This window comes from Urocitellus parryii, chromosome 6 (genome assembly GCF_045843805.1).
Source record: "Urocitellus parryii isolate mUroPar1 chromosome 6, mUroPar1.hap1, whole genome shotgun sequence".
NCBI lineage: Eukaryota > Metazoa > Chordata > Mammalia > Rodentia > Sciuridae > Urocitellus > Urocitellus parryii.
Window position 1 is genome coordinate 191,161,383 of NC_135536.1, and position 27,619 is coordinate 191,189,001.

Sequence of the window (27,619 nt, forward strand, 5' to 3'; positions counted from 1 at the left end):
TCTGTGAAGGAGAGGAAGATATATATATATATAGAAATGCTATCATATATGTGTTTGTCTACTCGAAACAGTGTAATTTATATACTTCCTGGCCTTTGGATGTTTTACTTCATGTATCTTGAAGGATTTTCCATAGCAGTGCACAGACAAATACTTTATTCTTTTAGTTAGTTACATAGAATGTATTCCATTGTATAAAGTTACCATGATTTCATTATTGATTTTAATTATTTCTTTTAATTGTAAGTAGTATATAAATACATTCTCGGGCTGGGGATGTGGCTCAAGCGGTAGCGCGCTCGCCTGGCATGCGTGTGGCCCTGGTTCGATCCTCAGCACCACATACCAACAAAGATGTTGTGTCCACCGAGAACTAAAAAATAAATATTAAAAAATTCTCTCTCTCTCTCTCTCCTCTCTCACTCTCTCTTTAAAAAAAATACATTCTCTTAAAAAATATATCACTAAGGATAGATGTAGCCAATATACATTCTTCCTATATTTTTCCTCTGGACTTACATATATTTCACCATGGAAAACATTATGGGCTTTTTAAACTTTATTTTGGTGCTGGGGATTGAACCCAGGACTTTTTTTATTTTTTAGTTATAGGTGAACATAATATCTTTATTTTATTTTTATGTGGTGCTGAGGATCAAACCCACACTAGGTGAGCGCTCTACCTCTGAGCCACAACCCCAGCCCCTGAACCCAGAACTTTGTGCCTGCCAAGCATGCCCTTTCCCCTTGAGCCACATTGCCAGTTGCTGGCATAAATGTATTTGAATATGTGTTTAATTCTAGGTATCTATGTAGATCTTGCCTTTTTCCTTAATGCATTATACCTTGGAGCTTTAGCCATCATATGTTCATAAATGTGGCTGGTTATTTTTGTCCATTGCCTGACATTTCATGGCAGAGCTAAACCCCAGTCTGATCTGGCCATTCCCCTATTGTTGGACATGTAGGTTATTTCTCAGTTCTGTTGCAGTGGTGTTGCAACAGGCATCCTTGGCCATTCCCCCTCGTGTGCATGTGCAAATGTTTCCTTGCAAGAGAAGAGAGAGAAAGCAGAATTTATAAATCACTGGCAGGGTGCATTTAAAAATCTATTGGCAAACTGCCCTCCAAAGTGGCTGTAAACATTGATGTTCCCACTTGCAGTACATTAGAAGACCAATCCCCCTGACATAGATGTTATCAGCACTCTTGATTTTTATTGATATGATAGGTGAGAAGAAAAAGGGAATTCATGATTGCCTTAATTTTTATTCTCTTATAATTAGTGAGGCTGAACAACTCGTATGATTATTGCCCTGAATCTGCATTTAACAAGTTCCATGGCTTCTGCACATTAAAGTTTGAAAAGCATTAAGATCAGGCTCTTGGGCTGGGGATGTGGCTCAAGCGGTAGCGCGCTCGCCTGGCATGCGTGCGGCCCGGGTTCGATCCTCAGCACCACATACCAACAAAGATGTTGTGTCCGCCGAGAACTAAAAAATAAAATATTAAAAATTCTCTCTCTCTCTCTCTCTCTTTCTCTCCTCTCTCACTCTCTCTTTAAAAAAAAAAAAAAAAAAAAAGATCAGGCTCTGCCTTTTAATGAGGTCCCCAGGTGATCTTCATACACTTTTAACTTTGAGATACTCTGGAACCAGAATCTGCATTTTAGCAAGAACTCCAGATGATTCTTATGCACTGGAAGTTTGAAAAGTATGTAGTTTGAAAAGTTTGTAGTTGTGAAAAGTGCCGTGTACATGGGGAATAGCTGGGAAATGCTCAGCATGTGTGTTTAATCTTTCAGACAGGTGGACACAGAATTTCAATTTAACTTGACATTCACTAATCTTAGGTGAGCTTGAGTTTGTTGTCATTTGTTTGTTGTGGGTACCAGGGATTGAACTCAGGGGCACTTAACCACTGAGCCACATCCCCAGCCCTTTTTATATTTTATTTAGAGACAGGGTCTCACTGAGTTGCTTAGCACCTTGCTTTTGTTGAGGCTGGCTTTGAACTCCTGATCCTCCTACCCCAGCCTCTGGAGCCCCTGGGATTTCAGGCCTGCGCCACCATTCCCAGCTTTAATTTTTTGTTTTTTAATGTGCCATATTTCCGTTCTCTGGGAACTCTTTGAATCTCCTTGCTTTGCTTCAAAGACGATAGTGTGTTTTTCCTGTAGCATCTCTGCTGTTACCATCCCCTGGCCCAGGACTGCTGTCTCCCTGGTTCTTCCCATGGCTGGCTATCACATTCAGGTTGTAGCTCAAAAGCCACTCCCTCTCTACCACCCTCTCGCTCTCAATCACATCCCTCCCTACTGTTCTGATCCCAGCACTGACCACTATCTGAAGTGACTTTGTACATTCATTGGTGTGTTACTCCTGACTGCCCTGCTGGGCCCTGTCTGGGATGCCACCTTGTCCCCAGCACCTAGGACCATGCTAGGCAACAGTGTGGGCTCAAAATGCCTTGTCAGATGGACAAATAAATGAATTCCTGATGGAGTACGATGACGCCATAAGACCTGCTCCTGTCTATCTTTACAGCCCTTCGGGAAGTCATTTGTACCTGGATAAACATTGGTTTGGTCACGCTGTAGTCAATGGAGAGCAGCAGTAGTGACAATAGAAGACCAGAGAGGTGGCTCAGGAGACAGGACCCAGGCCGGGCGCTCACACCTGGGAGGCCCTGGTATCATGTGCTTTTATCTATGTCTGTCTCTTTAAGAAAGAAGAAAGCTTCACTCACTTAACGTGTGGACTGTAGCTGGTAGGAAAGCAGGAGAACTCTGTGACTCAGAAGAGTGGAGGGCTGTCACCACACGTTTGTTTGCTTCAAATTTATTTCCATGTAAAATGGAATATCTGTGCCTCGTTAAGGGGAACAACCAATTATAGATGAGTGTTAGGTGTTATTACGGATGACTATAACCCTTACCCTATGATTATAAAGAATTATTAACAGAGCAGTGTCTAACAGACAGTATTCTGTGCACCCTGTGAGTATAAACCCATTCGCCATAATCCCCTAGTGTCGTGACATTGCCATTTCACCAGTCAAAAAAATGAGACACAGAGCAGCTTTTTTAGAGGATCACACAGCAGGGAAGTAACAGGATTCTTTTTTGTGTGCTGGGGATCAAACCCAAGACAAGACCTTGAGCTTGCTCTTCCACGGAGCATACATACCCCCACCCCCAAAGAGCCAGGTTCAAAGTCAGGCAGGTTCCTGTCTGTACTTAGTTCCTACATTGTGCTGAGCCACATCCCCAGCCCTATTTTGTATTTTTTTTTTAGGGACAGGGTCTCACTGAGTTGCTTAGCACCTCACCGTTGTTGAGGCTGGCTTTGAACTCACCATCCTTCTGCCTCAGCCTCCCTGAGCCGCTGGGGTTACAGGCATGTGCCACCAAGCCCAGCCTGCCTCTGGGATCTTCCTGATGCTTTGGAAAGAGATGCCGAGTGACCAGGAAACTCCTGTGTAATTCAGAGGTGCATTATTTATCTCTTGGCAAAATATCTAAGAGTTATGAAAGTTACAGATTTTCTCCATTATTCTTTTACAAAGTGATAAAAGTGGAGAATTTATTAACTTTCTCTGTGAAGAAAGCAGGCTACCCGGCAGTCATTTATAAAATCAGGATAAAGGCAACCTATCAAGAATGAGGAAGGAACTTGCCTTCCACAGAATCGTCCTGCGGAGAAAGAATTTTGAAGGGCAGGTGGGATGAGTCCCTTGCTATGTGACATTGTTGCTGAAACAAGGAAAGTTGTCACCTGTAAAAGCTGCTCTCTGCATGCTTAAACTTGTCTGTTCAACTGTCTTCTCAAAAATAAGAAAGTTTACGTGGGTTTGAAGGCCACTTGATAAAAATATAGTGACTGACACACCCTCTTCAGTTCAATTTGCCTTCTCAGGACAGATGAAAATTTATCAGCCAGATTCCAAACTGGCATAATTGCCAAATATGATTGAAAAGGGGAGAGTCATGACTACTTAAGCATAATATATTTGGCTTTCACTTAGATCTGTATTTCCTGTAACTCACCTATTTTTTTTACAATTTTCCAATTATGATACTTAAAATCAAGCCGTTAAAACTGAACATGTTAATAAACTTAAGACCAGGACTTTGAAGGGATGTTTTGCAAAATAGCAAAACAATCCTTACAAAAATAAAACCAATCAGTTCTTGCCATTGTACTGGTGGGAAATATTCATACTTTTCACTAGTGTTTTGATGAAATGATACATTCAGCTGGGCATGGTGGAGCATGCCTGTAATCCCAGCATCTTGGGAGGCTGAGGCAGGAAGATCGTGAGTTCACATCCAGCCTCAGCAACTTCACGAGGCACTTTGTAACTCAGCAAGACCCTGTCTCTAAATAAATTGTAAAAAGAGGCTGGGGATGTAGCTCAGTGGTTAAGCACCCTTGGGTTCAACCCTCAGTACCAATTTAAAAAAAAAAAAAAGAATACATTCAGGGAAAATATAAACTGAGGTGGTAGTAAGATACCATTTTTTTTTATCAATATAGTTGGCAAAAATGAAGACTTTACAATGAGTTTTCCTTTATGGGGAAGAGCGTGGCTGCATGTTCTCTCTTAGCCCTTGCTGGGGACACATAGTTGGTGCAATCAGCTTGGTGTTATCTCTTATACTACTCCCAAGAACACATTCACTCAAGAGAAAGCTTGACAGTTTCACAAAGCTCATGGGTCATAGCAGCACTGTGCACAGTAGCCAAGACCTGGCATGGACCCAAGTGTCCAGCAACAGGACAGTCAATCAACCATGTTTTTTTTCACACAATGAAATATTACATATAAGTCAAAATGGGTGAACAATAACAGCAATTTGGATGCTCTTAGCAATAATATAAGGTGTGGGAAAAAGTAATTCCTGGAATATTATGTACCCTTTTATGAAGTCCTTTAAAATTAAAATTGCACACATTTTTATTTTTTTAAATACTCCCAGAGCCAGGAAACCCCAGTAAACATTCTTTATAACTTTGTTTTATTTTTGCATGTGGTGCTGAGGATCAAACCCAGTAACTCAAGGGTGCTAGGCAAGCACTCTACCACTGAGCCCCAGCCCCAGTCCCTAAATGGTGTATGTTTTTAGAAATACATATTGGTGTAATAAAACTTGCTTAAGAGAAAAGGCAAAGGAGTGAAGTTGGTAAGTTCCTTTTGATGGTTATCAAATGGGGAAAGGAGTGGAGGGAACATAGAGATGTAGCTTGAGGTTAAAGTACTAGATTTTAGGTGGGAAGAATTTCTCTCTTACTTATTGTATCACAATAAGCCAAAAGGTACCCAAGCAACCCCACAGATGCAAATCAGCAATAGCACAGTAATGATTATGTGTCATGGACCAGGAATTGATTGTGTGCACAGGAGGTGAAGTAATGCCCACCTGGAGTAAATGCACTGGTGTGTACACACACCTGGCAGTATAAAGGAGGGTCCCTATCTCCTCCGCTCCTCTGCCCTGGGTGCCCCCCCCTTCCCCAGAGGCAGTCACTGTTCCCAGTTTATCCGGACTCCCCAGGCATTTTCAGGAGCCACCATGAACAGCAGTACATGTATGTCTCCAAATGCGTACAGATATGGGTAGCTACGCACACAGCCCAAAGAAACTAAAAGTTGCTTTTGTAAGTCTTGGGGATTTAACCTTGAATGACTTCACCCAGCTTTACACAAACATTCCTAAGTTGATTCACAACTTGAAAATCAAGGAGAACTTTGAGGAAAACAACTCAGCTTTTGAAAAATGTAAAAATGCACTTCTCACAGGCCCTGCCACGGGGGTTGCCAACATACCCTCTGTAACAGAGGGCCTATCACAAACGCTGTTGACGCCCACAGGACCCGGCAGGCCATTTCTTGGACTCTCCACACCATAAAACTCACCTGCAGTGATTGTAAAATGCAGATCAGGGGGCCCTAACCCACGAATTCTGAGCTGAACCTGGCTGGGTCTTTAACAACGGGGTCCCCCCCCCACACACACACACACGTGATTCTCAGGTTCAGGCAAGCTTGGGGCGCAGCCCTGCCTTAAGTAACTCCCCAATTTGAAGAAAGTAAACACCTGTGGGGTGTAGGTGGCTTCCTCGATCCTTGTTGGATGTCGTTCACGTGGTGCAAGGAGGGTTCCCCCTCGGGTCTCATCAAGGTCGCAGCTAGTCTGAGCATGAACGCCAATTAGCCTAAACCCCTGAGGACTGCTCCTGAGTCACCTGCGAGGCGGGGCCGGCGCCCTCGGCCTCAGAGGCTCCTCCTGTGTGGTCCTCGACCCGGGGCGCCACAGTCCTAGGACAGGAGCTTGGCCCGGGAGCAGGGAGCAGCGTGCGGAGCGGGAGGGATAACAACACTGATTCCTGCCCTCAGCCGCCGAACCCAGAACTTGGCGGAATCTGCATTTTAACCGACTTTTCCAGGAACAGTTCACCCCGCATTTGGAGACTCTCTGGTCCCCCTCTAAATGTTATATTCGACTCCGCAGCCAAGGTTGAGAACCACGAGTGGAGGTCGTTCTCCTCCACCTTGGCGGCGCATCGGAATAACCCAGGGAGCTTTTTAAAAAATAGACCAACGCCCAGGTCCCAGCCCAGACCAATTAAGAGCGAGTGTAAAAGCGCGGCCTGAGCGGCAGCGGCGGCCGCGACATCACCTGGGAGCTCGTTAGAAATACAGAAGCTCGGGCCCCACCCTAGACCCACACCGTCAGAATCTGCATTTTAACGAGATCCCCAGTGACTCGTGCGCACATTAAAGTTGGAGGAGAGCTGTGCTTCTGAAATTTTAATGGGCAAAGGAATCACCTGGGATCTCGTTAAAATGCAGACATGGTTTCTCCAACTTTAATGTGCATGCGAATCACCTGGGGATCTTGTTAAAATGCAGATTCTGCTTCAGCGGGTCTGGGGTGGAGCCCGAGAGTCTGCATTTCTAACGAGCTCTCGGGTGGTGCGGGCTGCCCCGGCGTGGACCACTAGTGCGCAGGACCCCTGAGGTCTTGGCTCCAGGCCAATCAGCCGTCAGGACTCGGGATAAATCTCCCCGCTCGGCTGAGGAGCTGAGTCGCCGGGACGTGCGCCTTCCGGCTGAGCAGGGGGCAATTTCCGAACTCGGGGAAATCGCTGGGTGAAGTAGGCCACTCGCACCCACCCGCCGGGTGCCTCGCCCTCGCGCCATGTCGCGTCGCAAGCAGGCCAAGCCCCAGCATCTCAACTCCGAAGAGTTCGCCGAGGTGGGCCCGCAGGTGGCGGAGGAGCTGGGTGAGTAGGGACGCCCTGCTTGGGAGTTGGGGACAGTTGCTCCGCCGTCCTTAGAACCGAGTGGGGACGAGCTCTGGGCAGGGGGCGTGGAATGGAGAAGTAAGCTTCCAAGTGGTGTCCTGGACCTCGGACCTGGGCGCGCCCGCCCCGGCCTTTGTGAATGACATGTCCCCCCTGGTAAACTACACCCTCGGAAGGTGACTGTGCCCCTCCCTCTGCCGATTCCCCCGGCCACTCCCGCACGCGCTGACAAACACTGGTTCGCCTCCCAAACACGCTGGAAGGACACCTCGGAGGCTGTCTTTGGGGTGTGCGGGCTCCCTGGGCAGCGCGCTCGGAAGGTGGACATTCTGGGACCTGCGTTGGTCCCAGGAATGGGGTGGTATTCCTATCGGGTGCCAGACCTGGGGCTCGAGCCTGCAGAAGAACAAAGCTATGAACCAGGAGGACAAAATCCGGTGTTCCTTAGCTTGTGGTCCAGTGGGGACGAGAGAGTGGGCGCGTGAGATTAACCGGTCAAACGTAGGACGCGTTAAGAGATCAGTGCTGGAAAAATCATGCCAACGCCAAGAAGGGGACTTGTGAGGTGTGGTGGCGGCAATGGGGAGCATTTCAAATGCGTTGTCCAAGGAAGGTCTCACGGAGGGGGCACCTTGGCGGGAACCGATGGCTGGGAGCGAGCGGTGGAGACGGCGGGGCGGGGCGGGGTGGTCCGGGCGAGGGAAACGCCGGCGCAGAGACCGAGCATTTGCGAGGCTGGAGCCTGGGGGTCAGTGGAGGTCCGAGACCTGGTGTCGGCGCAGCACGGGTTGTGACTGAGGCGGGAGTCACTGGGGGCGGGATTCAGGACAGTGATAGGGTCATCCCAGCTGCCACGTGGACTCCTGGCAAAGACGGCTGCGACGTGGACCGGCTACCCTAACCCCGCGGGGTAGCGTGTCTCCCTACCCCCAACCCCGGAGATCACAGGATCCTCTTCCTGAGAAAAGCCTGCGGGAGGGGAGCTTTTCTAAGTCGCGGAATTCCTCGCCACCCTTAGGCACACCCCGCCCCCATCTCCCGGGAGGGTAGGGATCTGCACTTCTAAGGCGCTTCTCCTTCTGAGTATCTGACGCTCAAGCCAAGACAATGTGGGTTCCTACTTTTCTCCCTGCCTTCCCCTTTTTCCTAAGTAAGGGGGTGGGGAGAGGAGTTTGCCCTGGACTTTCTCCCCTGCATTTTCTCTGCCCAGAAAGCGGCGGGGGCTGGGTATCTGATCCTCCCTCTTCGAGAGAGCTCACACCTCCAGCAGGGCTGGCGCCCCGTTATCTTCAGCACCACCCTGCATGACCATGGGTCAGAGGGGCTTTGACTACACCTTCTGGAGGAAGTGGTGGAGGGAAGTACTTTAATGAAAGTCTTCTAAAGAAATAGTTTGCATTTGGGGAAAAAATTAAATCAAAAAATAAAACTTAAGCAAAGTACATGAGGACCCCTGTGCCTGAGACCTAGGTTGGCTGGAACTGTAGGGTCCCCCTGGAGTGGGAGGCAGGGTTCCTGCTGATCCTCTGCATAAAGGGAAAGTTGGGAGGTTCTGGGGATATTGACTCTTTGAGGGAAGTGATTATGGAAGAGAATTGCTGAAAACCAGGCCTGGAGCTCAAAGTCGGTGCACTGAGCTACTTTTTATTTCTGTGAACAGTCCTGATTCTTGGGGAGTAGGAAATTCGTGGTGTGTTCTGGTCAACTCTAGGCGCCCTGCAGCAGGAGCAGGGCTTGTTAGTGTGCCTGGGCCCAGCCAGGGCTGGAGGAAAGGGGTCATGGAACTAATGCGCTTTATCTGCACAGCTTGGGTCTCTGACCCTGAACAAGGGGCAGGGCCTTTTCATTAGGATGAAGCTATTCTTGAGTTGCAAGGCCACTTGCAAACTAAGGAGCTTTTGGAGGGGAATGTAGTGGGAAAGGCTAAATTGTTAGACCTCCCATCACCACCAGTGAAGATAGAATAATGGTCAGCAAAACAACCAGATGCAGAAGACCGGCAACTTCTCCACTTTTCTGGGAGTGGAACCTGGGGACCTGGTTCAGGTCAGGCAAGTACTCTGCCACGGAGCGACTTTGCCAGCGCCACTAGTGACTTCCCAAAGGGCAACAGTGCTCGCTGTGCTAACCTGGTGTCTGTCAAGCCTGAGCACCCCCACTTTCAAGCTCAAGGGGTCTCTTCCCCCAGCTGTGCCTTCCTCAGGAGAGTGGGCTTCTACCTGCTTTGGACTCCTAGATGCGCCAAGGTGGAGGCTCCTCTCACCTCCCCATCAGAGGCTCTCCTGGGTGTGGTTAGTGTTGGATGCAGTCCCGGGGGCTCTACAGACCCATCTTTTTTTTTTTTTTTTGCCTTTTTTCAAGTTTTTATTAGAAACGTGCATGTTCCTCCCCCTGACAGTCCAGGAGCTCTTAAGTGTACCTCAGTGAATGAAACGAACATTTATACTGTGCTGACTTTGGCGCCGTGTACATAATACTGACCACGAATCTTCATCCATGTCTATGAGACGGGCACCGTAATCTCCATTACAGATGTGGAACCCAGGAACAGGGAGGTTCAGTAACTCACCCAGGGCCACACAACAAATAAATGGTGGAACTGAAGTTCGTAACTGCCGAGCTGGCTTCCCAAACAGTTCCCTAAACCCCTGTTTAACAACACCTCATTTAGGTTTCAGTTTTCAGTCTAACTTGACCGCCTTGGAATAAGAAACCCTGGAGATTTTAATGGTTTTCTTTAAAATGTGAATTGTTAATTAGTACAAGATTTTGTTTGTGCCCTCCCCTGAAGGGCATAGGTCAGGCACCGTAGGTTTCAGTCGACTAGAATCTTCCATCCCTGTAACCCTGAAGGTCTCTGGGCTTCTTCCCTCCCTTCTCATGGAGCAGAATTTCTCAGTGTGATTCCCAGACTACCAGTATCAGCATCAACTGGGGACTTGTTAGAAATAAAAAAAAAATTTACCAGTTCTACCCTAGACCTACTGAGGCAGGAGCTCTAGAGATGGGGCCCAAGCCACCTGTGACTTAACGAGCTCTCTAGGTGATTCTGATGCACACTCATGATTGGGAACCACTGGATGAGAGTTATTCCACGAATGGGCTGTGTGTGGGTGTGGGTATGGGTGCGGGTGTGCGCTCACGCGAATGTGTGCAGATTGCAGAAATTTACTAAAATGGAAAAGATGTTTCATCCCCTAAGCATCCATACAGCTGCCTTTCAAAGGGTCCCAGCTGCATGATCACTACAGTCATCACAGTCCTGGAAATCTCTGGGATAACAGCTGGTCAGCCACAGAATCCTTAATCCTTTGCTAAAAACTTGCTCTGTACATGGTGGGCATGCTGGCATTTTATACCCTTATTTAAGAAGTCTCCAAAGTCTAAACCAAGGAAGCCACCCATGCATAAAATGTGTCATCAGTAGCTAGAACAGAACATGGGAAATTGCATTACAATGCTAAATGCCATTAAAGTCTTGGTTGACACTGGGTTCCTCAGTGCTTCTGGGACCTCGCATGCATGAGTCTCCTAGGAACGCTGCAAGGGTCCAGGCTGATGGTGTGGGTCTGAGGTGGGGCCTGAGGTTCTGCCTTTATTTTTTTTTTTTTAAGATACGCATGACATAGTGTGAGGTTTTGCAAACTTTACTAGTTCCCAGGTGGTGCTGATGCTTTGGCCACTGCCCTTTGGGAAGCACAGGTTTAAATCTCACAAGGAGTATCTTAAAAATTCTCATTCCTGGGATCTACCCCGACTCTCTCCAAATCCACCTCCTAGTCCGAGTCTGGGATGAGCTCTCTGATTGAGGTGATTCTGACACACGGGGTGTCAGATCCTACTCAGATCACTAACATGCGACTAGTTGGCACTGTTGACATTTAGGCCACTTCTTTTGGGTAGGGGATGTCCTACACATTGTTGTATGTCCAGCCGCATCCCTGCCTTCACCCCCTATCAAACATGCATGTACACTGATTGTGACAATCAAGCATGTCCCCAGGCATTGCCAAATGGTCCTCATTTGAGAGCCGATGGGTTCTATCACTTGTTCAGACCCTTGTTATGGGGCTTCAGGTACCCAACTGGTTGGATGTGACAGTCATAGCTCTACTCACTTTTGGCATCTGAAGCCAGGTATCTATGAGCATTTTCTCAACATGTTATCCTGAGAACTGACAGTTTTCATCTCCTTTAACTGTACAACTCTCAGGCATGTAAATTGTCACTTGCTACAGCTGAGTGAACTGAGGCTCAGAAAGGTTAAGTAACTTGCCAGTAGTCACGCAGCTAGCACGTAGCTGAACTAACTGTCTTCCTAGGACTGAAGTCCACACCAGTGTGCTTTTGGTTGCTAATGGTAAAGCTCTCATTAAAGATAGAATCCAGGGCTGGAGATGTGGCTCAAGCGGTAGCGCGCTCGCGGGTTCGATCCTCAGCACCACATACAAACAAAGATGTTGTGTCTGCTGAAAACTAAAAAAATAAATACTAAAAAAAAAAAAAATTAAAAAAAAAATAAATAAAAAAAATAAAGATAGAATCCACCTTTTATTATAATCTGGAGCCAAAAGTTCTCAGACCTTGACCTGTAATTCATAAACTAGTCCACATCTCTTTGTTTTTGTTTTTCAAAATCTCACATTGACAGCACTCCCGCTTGGATTTCAGTCTATTGGGAGATAAATCACCTTTGAGTTATTTAGGAACTTAAGTAACTTATTCCTAAATAACTTATTTAAAAACTTATTAAAGTTATTTAGTCTTTGACCCACATGAAGTTAAGAATTTCTATAACAATCTCACCTGTAGGCTTATCTAACCATTTTGCAGGTAAGAATGTCGATTAGACGTGGTTCAGCCGTACTGCAAATAGAATAATGGCACAAACTGACACACCCATTACTCAGCTTACAATTAACAATTCACAGGGCTGGAGATGTGGCTCAGTGATAGAGTGCTCACTTAGTATGTCCAAGGTCCTGGGTTCAATCCCCAGCACCACCAAAAAAAAAAAAAAAAAAAATCACAGTTTAACATATATAACAGCAACAATTAACTCCACATGGCCAATCACATTCCTCCTGCACACCACTATTCTACCCTGAATATTTTATACCACTTGGAAACATGTCAAAATTGTCCCCAAACCATGAGGATGCGTTGAATTCATTTCATCTTCACACCCCTAAAATCTACAACTCTGCCAAGCTCTCGGGGAATCTGCACACTCTCACTGTCTTAAGTGGATCTTACAGTGTGTGACCCAATGTGTGACCCAATAAGGCTCTAATATTTTAGATCCTCATCTCGAGTCCTTCCATCTGTGGTTTTACCTCTTCAGTCTTCACATTGTTTGTTGGTGTAACTGGTTTTTGCTGGAGAGCAAATGATACTCGAAGCAAGGTCTGGGCCTGTTGAACTGAAACAAAACCTGTCATCCCAGCTACTGGGTGGGGGTGCTCAGGCAGGAGGATCCCAAGTGCCAGGCCAGCTCAGCAGCAGAGCCAGGCCCTTTCTCAGAATATAAAAGGGCTGGGAATGTGGCTCAGAAGTAGAGCCCCCTGAGTTTAATCCCCAGGGCTGGGGGAATAGTACCAAATCAAGTGAAGCATTTAAAGCCTGCACTTGACATGGCCAGGGCCTCCAGCTTCCAGTCATCTCTAATCATAACAATGTTTGGACCTTTCTATCATTTTCCTTGTAATTCATGTTATGTTTGACAAAAGTATCAGCCTGTGATAAGTTGGAAATTGTTTTTAAAAACTAGGACTTTAAGTCATTCTCGGTGTGCTTCAGTGGCTTTGAGTTGGAATTGTGCCACAGGTGTTAATCCCTCTGTCACCTGTGTTTCTAGGAAATTGGTAGTTACAGGAAGAAGACTTTTGCAAGACAAACTGTAATGTCCATGGCTTCCATTTTTTTAAATGTTTTTGGAAGCCAGGTGCAGGGGTGCGCACCTGTAATTCCAGTGACTCGGGAGGCTGAGGCAGAAGGATTACAAGTTCGAGGCCAGCCTTAGCAATTTAGTGAGGCCCTAAGCAACTTAGTGACACCCTGTCTCCAATTTTTAAAAAGGGCTGGAGATGTGGCTCAGTGGTGAAGCACCCATGGGTTCAGTCTCTAATGTTTAAAAAAAAAAAAAAAAAAAAGGGAGAAAACCAGGTAAAGGAAAGTGTGATCAGCTAAACCTAAACCTACGTCTCGGACTCACCTTGGTGGTTGTGGTTGAGAAATTCAGTGACGCTTCATGTCTCAATTTCAGCTTCAGAACGAGACAGTCACATTCCAAAGCCTCCTGAAGGCAGTGACACCCAAAAGACTCCTGCCATCGCACCCCCCTCAGAGTCAAGGGAACAAACCGCCACCCTTGGAGAGAGGACATTCAACTGCTGCTATCCAGGTATAGTACACCTGGCGCCCGGAGCCCCTTCCCTGTGCCAGGCGTGGGCATGCGAGCTCCTTGGGAATTCACTCGAGGTCCCTGCATCCTCCCACATGGTCAGGACCTGTGGAAATCCATATCCACACAGAGTCTTCCTGGGGCGGGGGGGGGGGGGGCTCCAGAAGTCGTGGAGCATCCAGAGCTCCTTGTCACTCCCAACAGAACATCATATTCCTAGTAGCTTCTATTCTGAAATCCCAGGTGCCCCTTAACTTGGGAGAGGTCACTTCTGGATGAATTCATTGAACTACCCTAAGTCGAAAATACACCTAAATTACCAACTGTCGTCTCAGAACACTTACCTTAGCCTACAGCTGGGCACAGCCGGCTAACAGAAGCCTATTTTTATAGTCGAGAGCTGTCTTGGGTGGGTAACTTATGGAATACCAGGTGGAAGGTGAAAACCGATGATGGAGAGAGTACACTCTCGCTCCGCCATGAAGTTGACAATCACGAGTCGAACCCTGGTAGATGGTTGGGACTGTGTGTATTTTAAGAACTGTGCTGTCTTCCCTTCCAGGGTGCCACTTCAAAACTGTTCACGGCATGAAAGACTTGGACCGCCATCTAAGAATCCACACAGGTGGGTGCCCTTGCACATGTTCAGCAGGCCTGGGATGTGAGGGAAGGGAGGGTACCAGGACCCAGCAAATGGTAGCTTCTTAGAAACAGTCACTGTGTGGACCTGCAACCCCATCAAGGACTTTTGCAAACTGCTGAATTCTAATCTATTGGTCTGTTTTGCACTCTGAATCTTATCCATGCTTTATTTTGTCATTTGGAAAAGGCTGGTTTACCATTTCATTATGCCATGGGGGGGAAATTCACTTGTTAATGTCTTCTCAGAAGATCTAAGTGCAGGTTGAATATCCTTTATCCAAAATGCTTGGGACAGAAATATTTCAGATTTGGGAGTTTTTTTTTTTTTTTTTCTAATTTTCAGTTATTTGCAGAGATTTTACCAGTTGAGCATCCCTAATTGGAAAAATTCAAAATTCTCTGAGATGTGGAACTTTTGGAGCCTTGTGGTGAATTAGGCATGTTCCATAGGTTGAAAAAAGCTGTGAAACCAAGAGTCAGACCTGTCTTCCAGAATCCTACAGCTAGAGAGCCCAAGAGTCCTCATGGTACTCTGGGTCATTTTCCTTGATAACAGGCTCACTTAGTTCAATGGGGGGGGGGCGGATACTGGGGATTGAACTCGGGCACTCAACCACTGAGTCACATCCCCAGCCTCTTTTTTTTTTTTTTTGTAATTTATTTAGAGATGGGGCCTCTCTGAGTTGCTTAGCACCTTGCCATTGCTGCTGAGGCTGGTGTTGGACTCGGGATCCTCCTGCTTCAGCCTCTGCAGCCCCTGGAATTAGACGAGCACCACCACGCCTGGCCCCACTTAGTTCATTTTTAAGAATGTCTGCCAAACACTGAGTATGAAAAGCACTGAATAAAAAGCACGACTTGTCAGTTGTTCGTTCATCAAAATGGTGTGACGTGGGGAAACCACTAGCTCAGCTTCAGGGTGACTGTCACACAAGCATGTTCCCTAGACAACAGGCGAACTTCAGGTTGCCGCAGCACCTGGAGCTTGCTTCCCACTTCATCACGCAGAACTTACTCGGGGGGCGACTGAGTCTGTTTTTACTGCTTCCTCGCTGCACTCTGAGTGGACCTGACTCTCTTCCTGGGGGCGCGTGGCCGTGGCCCGCAGAGCTGGTGCTACCGCCTGATCCAGGTGAAGACGCCAGCAGGTCTGCCCCACCCTGCTCCCATGTCAGCACAAATATCAACAGTGACAAAGATAAGCCGAGTGTAGTAGAATGGAAATAAGCTGGACCACAGACTCCCAAGGAAGTCTCCGCCCGCCCCCCCGGCACCACTGACTCTCCTGGAGAGCAGGCAGCTAGTTTGGCTGGCAGGTGTAAAGAGGGTATAGGGCGCGTATGGGCAGCTAGACCGTGTGCCCGGTGCCCAGGGCACAGGCCTGTAGGAGATCTGTCCCCCAGGAGGGGAGGAATATACTGGCTGTGGTCACGTCGGGGAGGTCCTGGAAAGCCCGGCCTTGAGCCTACATTGGTTCAGCTTTTCATTGACCTTCATTCTGAGGTTACGTTAGTATTTTAATACCTTAAATGCCAGTTCATTCCAGAGGAAGAAAAACAAAATAATTTTGAAATATATGATAGAAATAGGATGCCCTGTAGAGAGGGAGAAAAGCGGAATAAAAATATGCTCTGGGGCCGGGGTTGAGGCCCAGGGGTGGAGCACTTCCCGCACATGCGTGAGGCACCAGGTTCCATTCCAGCACCACATAAAAATAATAAAGGTATTGTGTCCATCCACAACTAAAAAATATTTTTTAAAATATGCTTTATTCCTACCGTGTCCCATGCAAAACCTTGAGAATAAAAGCATCGTGTTAACAGGAATTATTTCTGAATGGAGAATTTTAAAACGGCTTATTCTCTCATACAGTGAGTGTATCAGCAAATACGCCTCTGTGTGTATATTTACGCACATGGCTTTCATTTTCCGGTTTTTTAATCACTCCATTGAAAAGTGAATAAAGCCTTGTTTGAACGTACAGAGCCAGAATGAATTCCCTTTGCCACCTCTGCTTCCGTACCCGCTGCCTTCCCTGCCTCAGAATCCATCTGGAAGCCAGAAGACACAAAAGCTGCTACATTCTTAGACAACAGCCCCACGTGTACTTTCTAAGAAACTGAAATGCCCCAGAGCTGTAATTCAAGTGGTGTGATAAATGGGGGGGGGAGTGCTGGGATGTAGCTCCGTGGGGGAGCACTTGCCTCACAAGTGCAAGGGCCTGGGTTCAATTCCCAGCACCACAAAAAAAGGAAAGCTGGAAACGGGTGGGGGAGGGGCAAGCCCAGCATCTGAGCAAGGGGAGTGTCAGGTCATTGGAGGAATGGACTGGACATGGCCCAGTCAGCAGTCAATCAGGATGACGTCACCTCTCCATTCCAAGTGGAGTATGTGCAACCTTAAACCAGTAACTAGGAGGACAAGGCTGTCTTTCATGCAAATAAGCTGGAGAAGATCAATTAAAACTTATAACAGGACAGAATGTCCAGACTACATGGTTGTCATGTGCCAAAGGCCGTAAGCAATGAAGTTCAAGTTTGATGAGGATACTATATTTTATTCATCAGGCTGGCTGAAGTTAGTGAATTACAGAACACCATATACCACTGTTCATTTAACCATTACTCCACCCCCCTTCCCTAGCTGCCGGTTAAGATGAGACTGTGGTTATATTAGGGTGAAGACTGGGGTTGGGAGCAAGCCAGCAAGAAAGGCATAAACACTGTCATGCAAAGATATTTTAAAATGGTCTGTGTGTAGCTGGGCACAGTGGTGCATGCCTATAATCCCAGTGTCTCGGGAAACTGAGGCAGGAGGATCGCAAGTTCAAAGCCAGCCTCAGCAACCGTAAGATGCTAAGCAACTCAGGGAGACCCTTTCTCCAAATATAATACAAAATAGGGCTGGGGTGTGGCTCAGTGGTCGAGTGCCCTGAGTCCAATCCCTGGTAACGGTAACAACAACAAAAAAGGAATGGTGTGTGGGTAGGCTGCAGCTCCTTGCTGTCGGCCTCTCTACTCTAATGTTCCTGGCGGTTCTTGGGGACAGCCTGGGTGGACGACCATGTGCACATGAGGGTGTTCTCCTGCCATCATTACCAGTGACTCTGAGTGCCTCTCTGCTAGTCGGCCTACTTATAAGTCTTATTTTGCCTCCCCTGGTTATTTCCATAATTTCAGAACTCCTGTTTGCTTTAACAACTGCAAGCTCTGAGTAGGGCATGTCTTGGATCTCATGTTTATTGGATCAGCCGAGGGTAGTTGCAGGGGTGGAACTCTGTGCTGGCTGGAGAGGTCCTGGACATGGGGTTCTCCACTAACCAGGGCCTCTCCAGCTACCAAGGCCTTGTACTCTTTCTCAGGCCTCAGTACCCTCATTTACTGCCAGCCTGGGTGACAGTGAGTATACTGGAGGGCATCAGCAAAGGAAGAAGTCCACCTGAGCATTCTCAACTAGTAGCCAGAAAGCTGCCAGAGCCCCCCACCATACCTGCTGCCCTGGTCCTGGCTACTTCTGTAACCACTCCCTTTTTCCGAAGAGAGCCTGGCCTATGATTTGCTTCCATCTGAGTTTTGTCTCCTTTCCCTGAGGGTTCCTCAGTTTCTCAGCCATCAATGAATGGCTTGCTTCTTTTTCCCAATGTGCTGATTTAGCCTTCAGTCAGGGTCTCCCCGTCTCCAGGCCATTTGCCCATCTTGGTTCAATCTGTGTCGTCCTCCTGGTTAGTAAACACTTAAAACCTTGAATCCTTATGTGTTTGAAGGAGACAAACCACACAAGTGTGAGTTCTGTGACAAGTGCTTCAGCCGGAAAGACAACCTGACCATGCACATGCGGTGTCACACCAGCGTGAAACCGCACAAGTGTCACCTGTGTGACTATGCTGCTGTGGACAGCAGCAGCCTCAAGAAGCACCTGCGGATCCATTCAGATGAGCGGCCCTACAAATGCCAGCTCTGCCCCTACGCCAGCCGCAACTCCAGCCAGCTCACCGTCCACCTGCGCTCCCACACAGGTAAGTCTGGCCCACAGACCTCAGGACCTTGCTTTTCTCTAATTTCTTAACCTCCTTTTACTTAAAACAAGAGCAACTTTAAATGACATGGTGGTAGAAGCAAAGGAATTTGGAGTTTGTGGTTATGTGACTTGTCAAGGTTTTCTTTACCACAACAACAGCTTTCAGTAAAACAGTCTGACGGCTGAGTTTTATAACTTACCTGCGGAAATATAGGTTGGGATGGGCACTCAATATGACAGCCAAGCAACAAAGGATGTATCTCAAATAAACATTGGCTCTGGAAACTGGGCGTTTCAGTATTTGACTTTGTATGGTTTAACTGGGGGATGTGGCAAAGTCAGTTGAATATAATTGCAAATCAGACTTCTTGAAATGTTTCCTTCCCTGCTATGGACCCCACTAAAATTCTAGAAAAATAGGACCAACCCATTGTGGCACAGAAAATTGGGGGGATGAAACATTCTTAATGAGGCTCATGATGAGCATTTCTAAAGAGTTTATGGATGGCATCAAGCAGATAGGAAAATGCAAACATTTAAAATTGACTAAAGAGAGCTGTATCCAAGTTGACAAATGCAGGCAGCCATGAAGGTGAGAGAGAACCAGTCTTTCCAGCCAATGTCTGAATGCCCTTCGAGCTCTGGACGTGGAGTTAGCCAAGTGGACAAAGAGATAGCCAAGGCCCCAAAGCTCAGGGGAGAAGCCAACACCCATACAAAAACTCAGAAGCAGGCATCAAGCTCTCATCCTTAAACCAGTCTATCTTTCTAAATATGGTCAGCCAAGGATTGTGAGCCATTTGAAAGAAATATATGACATGAAATGTACCAACTATAACCAATAATGAATCCCAAAAGTAAGAGGGTCCTTAGGCAATAGACAAAAAAAAAAAAAAATGTTTGCTTTCTGTTTGCTGTCAACAACTAGCAAAAATGTTCCATCTAGAACATTAGAGCTCTATGAAGAGATAGAACAAAGACACGAATTAAACCCAGAGCTATTAGCAATAAGGTTAACGAAGTTTCCCAGTAATGAGTGGAGGAAATTGGGGTAGAGAATTGAGAATAAAAACTGTAACGTGGGGTTCTGATGAGGTCTAGGAAGAAAAGAAATAGAAGTGAGAAAATCAAATGAGCAACTAAAAGGATCCCACAATTATAAGGGTCCAGGAAAATGAGAGGGCTCACAAGATGCCATCCAGGCAGAAGGGAGTTGGAAGGGAAGAGCCATACCTAGAAAGACTTCTCAGCAGGATCGCCTCCTAGATACAGTGAAACTCACCCTCAAAGTTGAGAAATGATTTTGACCTTAGAATTCCGTACCCAGCTCAACTGTCTTGTGTATGAGTGTGAAATAGAAGTAAATGTAAGGATTCAAGACTGTTCTCCCAGCCACCAAAGTGGAAGTTACTAGAAGATACTCTTGTAGCAAAAAAAAAAGGGAGGAAACACAGTGTCATGAAATATATTGTGTGTGACGGAGTATAGCTACCTGGGATTCTAGCAAGGAGAGGTATCAGGATGATACATGAACAAAACAATGAGGGGCAGGGAAAATTCACAAAAGCATTTTTTTAATCACATGAAAAGTATATAATTGAGACTGGATAACTTTTGATATTATGTGAGTTGTTTTTTTGTTTTTTTTTTTTTTTTTTACTCAAAAACTGCACAGCCCCAGTCAAGAACCAAGCTAAGTAGTGGCCAAAAATGAGCACGTAAAGGAAAGAACAGCTTAACCTTGATGGTCATTGACACTAGCCACTGGTCCGGGTGTCACGATGACCCTATAAGAAGATGGTTGTTATTCTGGTGCCATCTTTGACTCTGACAAATATCACATACTCTGTCCTCATTTAAATTATTTGTAGTTTGGTTCCAGAGTTGAAATCTGAATACGACTAACATATGGAAATTCACAGGACAGAATGGAAATGTTTTTGAACTTAAATGTACAAATAAAGCTGCTTCTACGAAGTGAGGAGTTAATAGGGAGAGGAGAGGGATCCTCACCAAACCTCACTCAGGTGGACTAAACCCTGTTACCTTTAGGAGGTAGCTTGAGAGGGCAGGAGCCATCGCCTACAGCTTGCAAGAGGTGGCTGGCTGGCTGGGATGGTTGACATTCTTATCCTCGCTCAGAGGGACTAGAGAGGAGGCTATGGCTTTTCATCATGTGTCCCTGTCCCTACTACTGCAGTCATCTGTGAATTTATACATAAAACTAAATCTGTAATTAAAAAAAAAAAAACTTTTAAAACTTTCAACTAGTAATACAAACCAAATAACTGATTGTAATATAAACACTATGGTCAGCCTGTTCCTAAATCTTACCTTTATTCGGAAAATGCATGTGACCTACACCTCACCTCTTCTTCCATTTTCAATTCCAAGATGTCAGTTAAAGAGTTTCGATCTAAAACTCAACTGTCATCCAGAGTAGACTTGGAGGTTGTGAGATCTGCATCAAATCCCTGCTACTTGAGCCCCAAGCCTCAGTTGTCCCACGTGTAAGATGGGTGTAATGGTCCTCTAGGCTCGTTGTCAGGGCTTGGTCAGTTGGTACCCAGGGTAAGCGTGTTCTCAGAAGTTGCCAATAGTTGGAGTTCAGAACACCCGGTCGTCTGGCCGCGGCCAGGTGTGCCGATGCATGTTTGGGGGAGTTCTGTTTGCTGCCTGCTCTAATGGAAACGCACCTTCCGTTGCTAGGGGACACCCCCTTCCAGTGCTGGCTCTGTAGCGCCAAGTTCAAAATCAGCTCGGACTTGAAAAGGCACATGATCGTGCACTCGGGGGAGAAGCCTTTCAAGTGCGAGTTCTGCGACGTGCGCTGCACCATGAAGGCGAACCTCAAGTCGCACATCCGCATCAAGCACACCTTCAAGTGTCTGCACTGCGCCTTCCAGGGCCGGGACCGGGCCGACCTCCTGGAGCACAGCCGGCTGCACCAGGCCGACCACCCCGAGAAGTGCCCCGAGTGCAGCTATTCCTGCTCCAGCGCCGCGGCCCTGCGCGTGCACAGCAGGGTCCACTGCAAAGACCGTCCCTTCAAATGTGACTTCTGCAGCTTCGACACCAAGCGGCCCAGCAGCCTGGCCAAGCACATCGACAAGCTGCACAGGGATGAGGCCAAGACCGAGAACAGGGCCCCGCAGGGCAGGGAAGGGCTCAGGGAGAGCGGTGCCCACCAGATGGCCAAGATCGTGACCCAGAGGGCCTTCCGCTGCGAGACCTGCGGTGCCTCCTTCGTCAGGGACGACTCCCTGAGATGCCATAAAAAGCAGCACAGCGACCAGAGTGAAAACAAGAACTCGGACTTGGTCACCTTCCCGCCTGAAAGCAGCGCCTCGGGACAGCTCGGCCCCCTGGTCTCTGTGGGACAGCTGGAGGCCCCCCTGGAGCCCAGCCATGACCTCTAGTGCAGCCAGGGTGGGCTGTCGGGGTTCCAGGCAGGGCCGGGCGGACCATCCATTCGGGAGCTGGCTGTCCCACCTCCCGGGCCTCCAGCAGCCCAGGTTGAAGCAACTTTAACATGGGGACATGCGTTACCCAAGCCACACCACGGAGACACTCCTTGACACTGCCTGAGCAGTTTGCCTGGGCTGTTCAAAGGTGGGGACCACGGAGTCTGCTCCGTCGAGTCTGCTCCGTCCAGCAGACAGACTTGTCCATGATGGACTCCGACTTTAAAACTGACCCATCCCTGATGGACTTGTTCAGCTAGTTAGAGGACATAGAAAACTAAAACTGAACTGATCTGTAGAGTGGGGAGGGTTAAGTGGAGGATGGGATATGTGGAGGGTATGGGGGGGACTGGGAAAGTTATATTTCTTAACCTGGGTAGTGATCGCAAGAGCATCTGCCTTATACATTTGTGTGGTTTCTTTTATCTGTTTTACAATAAAAAGGCAGACTCATCTGTAGAGTGACAGAAGAGAAACACGATTTTTCTTTACATTCCTCCATACTCGGGTTATGGTAGAGGAAAGGCTTCCCGAGCCCCATCCACTCAGTGACTTCATTATAAATCCCATGCACTTGGGATTTAGCCTTACAGTGATGCAAAATGCAGTTTGACCTGGAGGTGGCGCCAAAGGTCAAGCTAATGGTAGCGCAGCCTGCGCGGTGGGCGGTAGAATTTGAACAACAGAAGAGTTGTGTCAGAAAGAAAAGTGGCAGAGTGGTAAGCTCTAGACCTGGTTCTGGGATGTGAGATATTTGGAACAGCCTAAAGCTGAGGTTTTTCGCAGCACAAAATGCACTTGGTGTTTGCTAAATGACACAGGTGAAAATCTAACCCTCATAAGCAGACTTTGTCCTGGGGTTGACACTCAGTAGGCTAGAGGATCCCTGTGGATATATCATTTATCCAGAGCTGATTTGTTTGTCTACTTCAGTGTCTTTCCTTTCAATACAAACTTTGTTTAATATAAAGTCTTGGGTGCCCTCAAACAGGTTGTTATTGTTGTTAGTTTTTAATATTCTTAATTGTAGATGGACACAATGCTTTATTTTTTATTTATTTATTTATTTTTAATGTGGTGCTGGGGATCCAACCCAGAGCCTCACACATGCTAGGCAAGTGCTCTACCACTGAGCTACAACCCCAGCCCCAAACAGGTATGTTTTTGAAGTGGACTAATCTACTGTTGATAAACTAGAAAAAAAGGATGTAATGGCAAATTTTCATAATTTCACTCATAAGGTAGCAAAAGTACGGTACGTAGGTTATTCTATGACAGCAGTTTGAATAACCCTGACTCTATCTAAGTTCTACAGCAGGTGGTGTCTGAAAAGATTAAAATCATAGCAACTCCCCATGATAGAATTCATCATTGCTTTGCTCTGGAACTATTGTTTGGGGTTGGAAGAATGTTGGGCGGCTGAATGCTGGTGCTCTTGTGCAGATTGGACAACTATTACCTCTCTGCCTTCGTCATGCGTCTTATCTGCATTTCTGGAAATAGAAGGTGGTTGACCTCTTGAGTGGGAACTCGGATCAAAATCACAAACGCCTCTTGTACTTCGAAGTTATACCTCTTCAGATAAGCAGGAAAGATGACTGTCCTTTTAGTGACAGCTTTTTGTTAACAACAGCTGTGTGGACTTCAAGGGCATTTGATCCAACCTGGTATCACTTAGCAAATTTGGATTCTCAGAGCCACAGGTGAGCAGAGTTTGGGGCCGGGTGTTAAACATTTCGGGCTTCATGGAACTATAAAGTCTTTTTTTTGCATTTTGTAGCCAGGGGTTTTAGCACAAAAATAACCAAAGACAATGAGAAAAGAACAAATGTGTTTGTTTTCCAATAAAACTTCACAACAGGCAGCCCAGGGGATGTGGACCAAGGTCGTGATAGGCCAGACCTTCCCGGCAACTTCTGGAGCACACTAAAACAGGCCGAGCTTTCTGGCAGAGCCACAGATAAGGATTTGCGTAACACTGAGAATGTAGCTGAAGAGAATAAGGCTGAGTTAGAGAAGATGTTGAAAACAGTAATAAATTTTAGAAAATTTTGAGACAGGTGAGGATTCAGAGACAAGTGAGCTAAGAGGGACACATAGGACAGGAACCTTCCAGGAGCAGGGATGGTTTTACCCCTGCCTTATTGGCAAGGAAATTAGAAGGTGGCAGTTGGTAAGGTTAAATACAAGTCACCCAGAGTGAACTGGCTACGCACCAGCTGGATGAGACCATCGCTAATCTTGGAGTAGAACTGAGAAGCAGCTTCAGTAGTGAGGGCTACAGATGCGACGGAGATGCCATTTCCACGCCAGCCCTAGTTTGTAGAGTCACTCTGGAAGAGGAAGTCGAAGAGTATGTTTGCCTTTGACTTCACTTGGACCAGGCGTTGCAAACTTTTTCAGAAAAGGATCAAATAGTAAATGTTCAGGGTTTTGTTGGCACCATTCCCTGTGAACACTGCCCAGTATGCTCCCTTCTGCTGCAGTGGCACAATCACCCCACTCTGCCCCCACCGTAACCAAACCCTCTGTAGAGAATGGGCACAGAATGGGCTGCACAGCAGTAAACTTGTGTCTGCAGTAACAGAGCATGATTGGGATGGAGGCCACAGTTTGCTGAGCCTCAAGTACAAGCAACATGGCAGCAGGGTACATGTTAAGAACTGCGTACTTCTGTGGCCACTTTAAAGAAGGCTTTGCTTAGTGCCACAGACAGGTGAGTGTTGGGTGAGGTACTAGGAAGGACTGGATCCTTCTTGACTTTTTTTGGCTCAGCTGTGAAATCCCCAGTGAAGAGTCTTGCTTCTTTGCTGGTGGTTTCTTGCTGCCTTCTAGACACTATCGATCAGGAATTTTTATTTGTCCTTGAATTCATTTCTTTAGAAAAAAGCACCAACCTCAATTCCTGTTGCTACAGGGATCAGCTGGAGTCCTAAGTGAACCAGATTGAACCCAGGGGCTCTTTACCACTGAGCTAAATCCTCAGCCCTTTTTATTTTGAAACACTAAGTTCCAAGCTGGCCTGGAACCTGTGATCCTCCCACCTCAGCCTCCCACATCACTGGGACCACAGGTGTGTGCCATCTTGCCCAGCTTGAGCCAGATCTTTACCTGGACTGCATTCTGGCAGGCTGCCTCAGAGCTGGAACTGGGATGAGACATGAGAGACACTCCCCTCGGGTCCCAGATTTAAGGGGACAGGAGAGACTCGGCCACTAAGAACCGGTATTTTAATGCAATATATATATATTAGAAAACAATAAATAGCCCCACCTGTCACCACTTTGTCCTCCTTAACAGGTTATCGCAGGTTGTCCTGTGAGGCAGGACTCTGTGTGGAGGAGTGGGAGGCTACCTTTATTTAAAATTCACAGGTTGGTTTGTGGACCGCTTTGCATTTTGGTTTTTGAAGCAATGACCTTTCAGTGTTCCCTTGGTCACTGAGATCTGGCGCCTCCTTCAATGCTGGTCTGAGGCCATCTTGCCCACTGCAATCCCTCCCCTGTCCCTTGTCCAGGTGTGGCACCTGAAGGATGACCTTGACCACAGTCCAGTGCTGTTAGGGAAGCAGCATGGCGGTGAGGTGACAGGACAGTTCTAAAGAAGCCGCCTCCTAAAAACACTTGACAAGGAGTGCGTGTATTCCGCGTGCACAGGGAGAATAGACAGGGGCATCTGTGATGCTCACCGTGAATGACCACCGCCATCAGCACCGAGCTGCCCTCCAGCCCAGAGCTTTTCACCTCCTAACAAAGTGTGCGCCCTTTGAGCCCCGCCTCTTGGCTTCCCCAGCGCCTGGTAGCCTCCTGGAAGCTGCCCTCCATGATGGCTGCAGGGGCTGGAGGAGGTGGAGTTCGCGGCTGGCAGCACTCTCCAGCGGACATCCAGCCACGGATCTTCCCTCTGATTCTCCCTTGGGCATCTGTAAAATGGGCTGTCGGGCTTCTGGCCTAATGATGAAATCTACTGGCCTAAAACAAAAACGGAAGTTGGTCCCCTGTGTGCCCTCCCCCAACCCCTCTTTCTTTTGTGGGGGGTGGGGAGGGAAGAATAGCTGAGAACTAGTACCGCAGCTTGGGATGGTGAGGGAATCGTGGTTTGTCTGCCTCCCCCGCACCCTACCTCCTCATCACGGGGTCCAGGTGGCAGCCTGAGGTCCCCCCAGGAGTGGGGTGAGCGCCCTCCTGTTGACACTACTGGCACCCATCAGCATCTGCCCTGCCCCACCTGACTGCAGAGCAGTGGCAAAGGCAGGCAGCGCCCTCTGGAGTGAGCGGCTGTGCCCCGGAGAACCCGGAAGGGGACACGGGAGCCACCAGTGCTGTCTGTCGTCTGGGCGGTAACGCAGGCTCAGGTTGGCGGCAGCTTTTCTATATAGAAACCTGGTGCACAAGTCCTGAGCGCACCCCCCCCCCCCCACACACACACACACACGCACAAGCCGTCCATAGATCAGCATTTCCGTCTTCTCAGAGATTTTCTGAGGGCACCTCTGCCCCTTGGGCATGGTCGCCCATGGCAGCCCCCAAGGCCAGTGAGTGCCAGCTGTGCCCATCTGCTGCAATCCCCTGGGAAGCTCTTTGGTTGTGGAATCTCCGAGAGGGGACTGGGCATCTGTGTTAGTCAGTGTTCCTCACTGTGACAGAACACCTGAGATAATCAAGAAGAGGGAAGGTTTATTTGCGCCCACAGTTTTCAAGGTTTCAGCCATGGTTGCTTGGCCCTATTGCTCAGGGTGCTGGGGAGGTAAAAAAACAGGAGAAGGCTGGGGTCCCAGTGTCCCTTCCAAGGACACACCCCCAATGACCTAACTTCCTTCCTCTAAACTCACCCCTAAAGGGTTCCACCACCTCCCAATGGTGCCAAGGTGGTGACCTAATCTAACCCATGGACCTTTGGAGGGCATTCCAGATCCAAATTAGAGCGGCTTCTGCAGAGCTATGATTCTATGTGCAGCCTGCAGGACAAGCTGTTCCCAGGGAGGACCTGGGCTGTCCTCCTGGGTGTGTAACGGTGTCGCCACCATGGGCTCTGAATTCTGTTGCATGCTCTGCTATCGCCATTTTTTTTTGGGGGGGGTGTTTTTTTGTTTTGTTTTGTTTTGTTTTGCATCAGGCCCTGCAAATTACGTAGCCAGTTTTCCAAAGGAAAGAAAAGGACACACCCAAGAAGGAGCCCTGTTTGTATCACTGGAAAGTGGCAGGGCCCTCAACCCTAGAAATCAAGACTCTGGCTGGGCTGACCAACGAGGGTCCTGGATGGGAGGAATACTCAGACTGAGCTAGTAGCCATCACACATATCCCCACGTGACTCTGGTCAAACTTTGTGATGGAAGGCATTTGTATCCCTTTGCAAGGGAAAACTGATTTCAGAGACGTGGACTTGCTGGTGATTTGCTGCTAGTCCAGGGAGCCAGGCCCACGTGTGCTGGGCTCCAGGGCCCCAGGTCTGAGCCTCCACCAGCTTCCTAAGACTAGGGTGTTATCAGTCAGCTTTTCCTCACTGTGACAAAATGCATGAGAAAATCAACTTGAAAGGTTTATTTTGGCTCACAGTTTCAGAGGACTCAGTCCATGGTTGACTGGCTCCTTTGCTATCGGCCTGTGGTGGGGCAGAACACCATGGCGGGATGGGTATAGCAGAACAGCTCCCCTCCTGGTAGCCAGGAAGTAAACCAGCACAGTGGAGAAGAACACACAGTACCCTGCCAGGCCGCTCACCCCCTCCCTCTTGTTGGTTATTAGCCACTGCAGGGTGATGCTGCAAACAACCCCCTCCAAAG

At 47.7% G+C, this 27,619-nt stretch overlaps 1 protein-coding gene across 1 annotated transcript in view; it reads left to right on the forward strand.

Moving 5' to 3' along the window:
* Window positions 1-22,136, forward strand: part of Zfp64 (ZFP64 zinc finger protein) — a 72,755-nt gene extending 50,619 nt beyond the window's left edge. Inside the window, exons 6-9 of the mRNA XM_026391007.2 lie at window positions 13,576-13,713; window positions 14,276-14,338; window positions 18,119-18,370; window positions 21,082-22,136. Coding sequence (XP_026246792.2) covers window positions 13,576-13,713; window positions 14,276-14,338; window positions 18,119-18,370; window positions 21,082-21,791 — 1,163 coding nt within the window. The 3' untranslated portion in view covers window positions 21,792-22,136. The remainder of the gene's footprint in view (window positions 1-13,575; window positions 13,714-14,275; window positions 14,339-18,118; window positions 18,371-21,081) is intronic.
* Window positions 22,137-27,619: the final 5,483 nt, after the last annotated feature.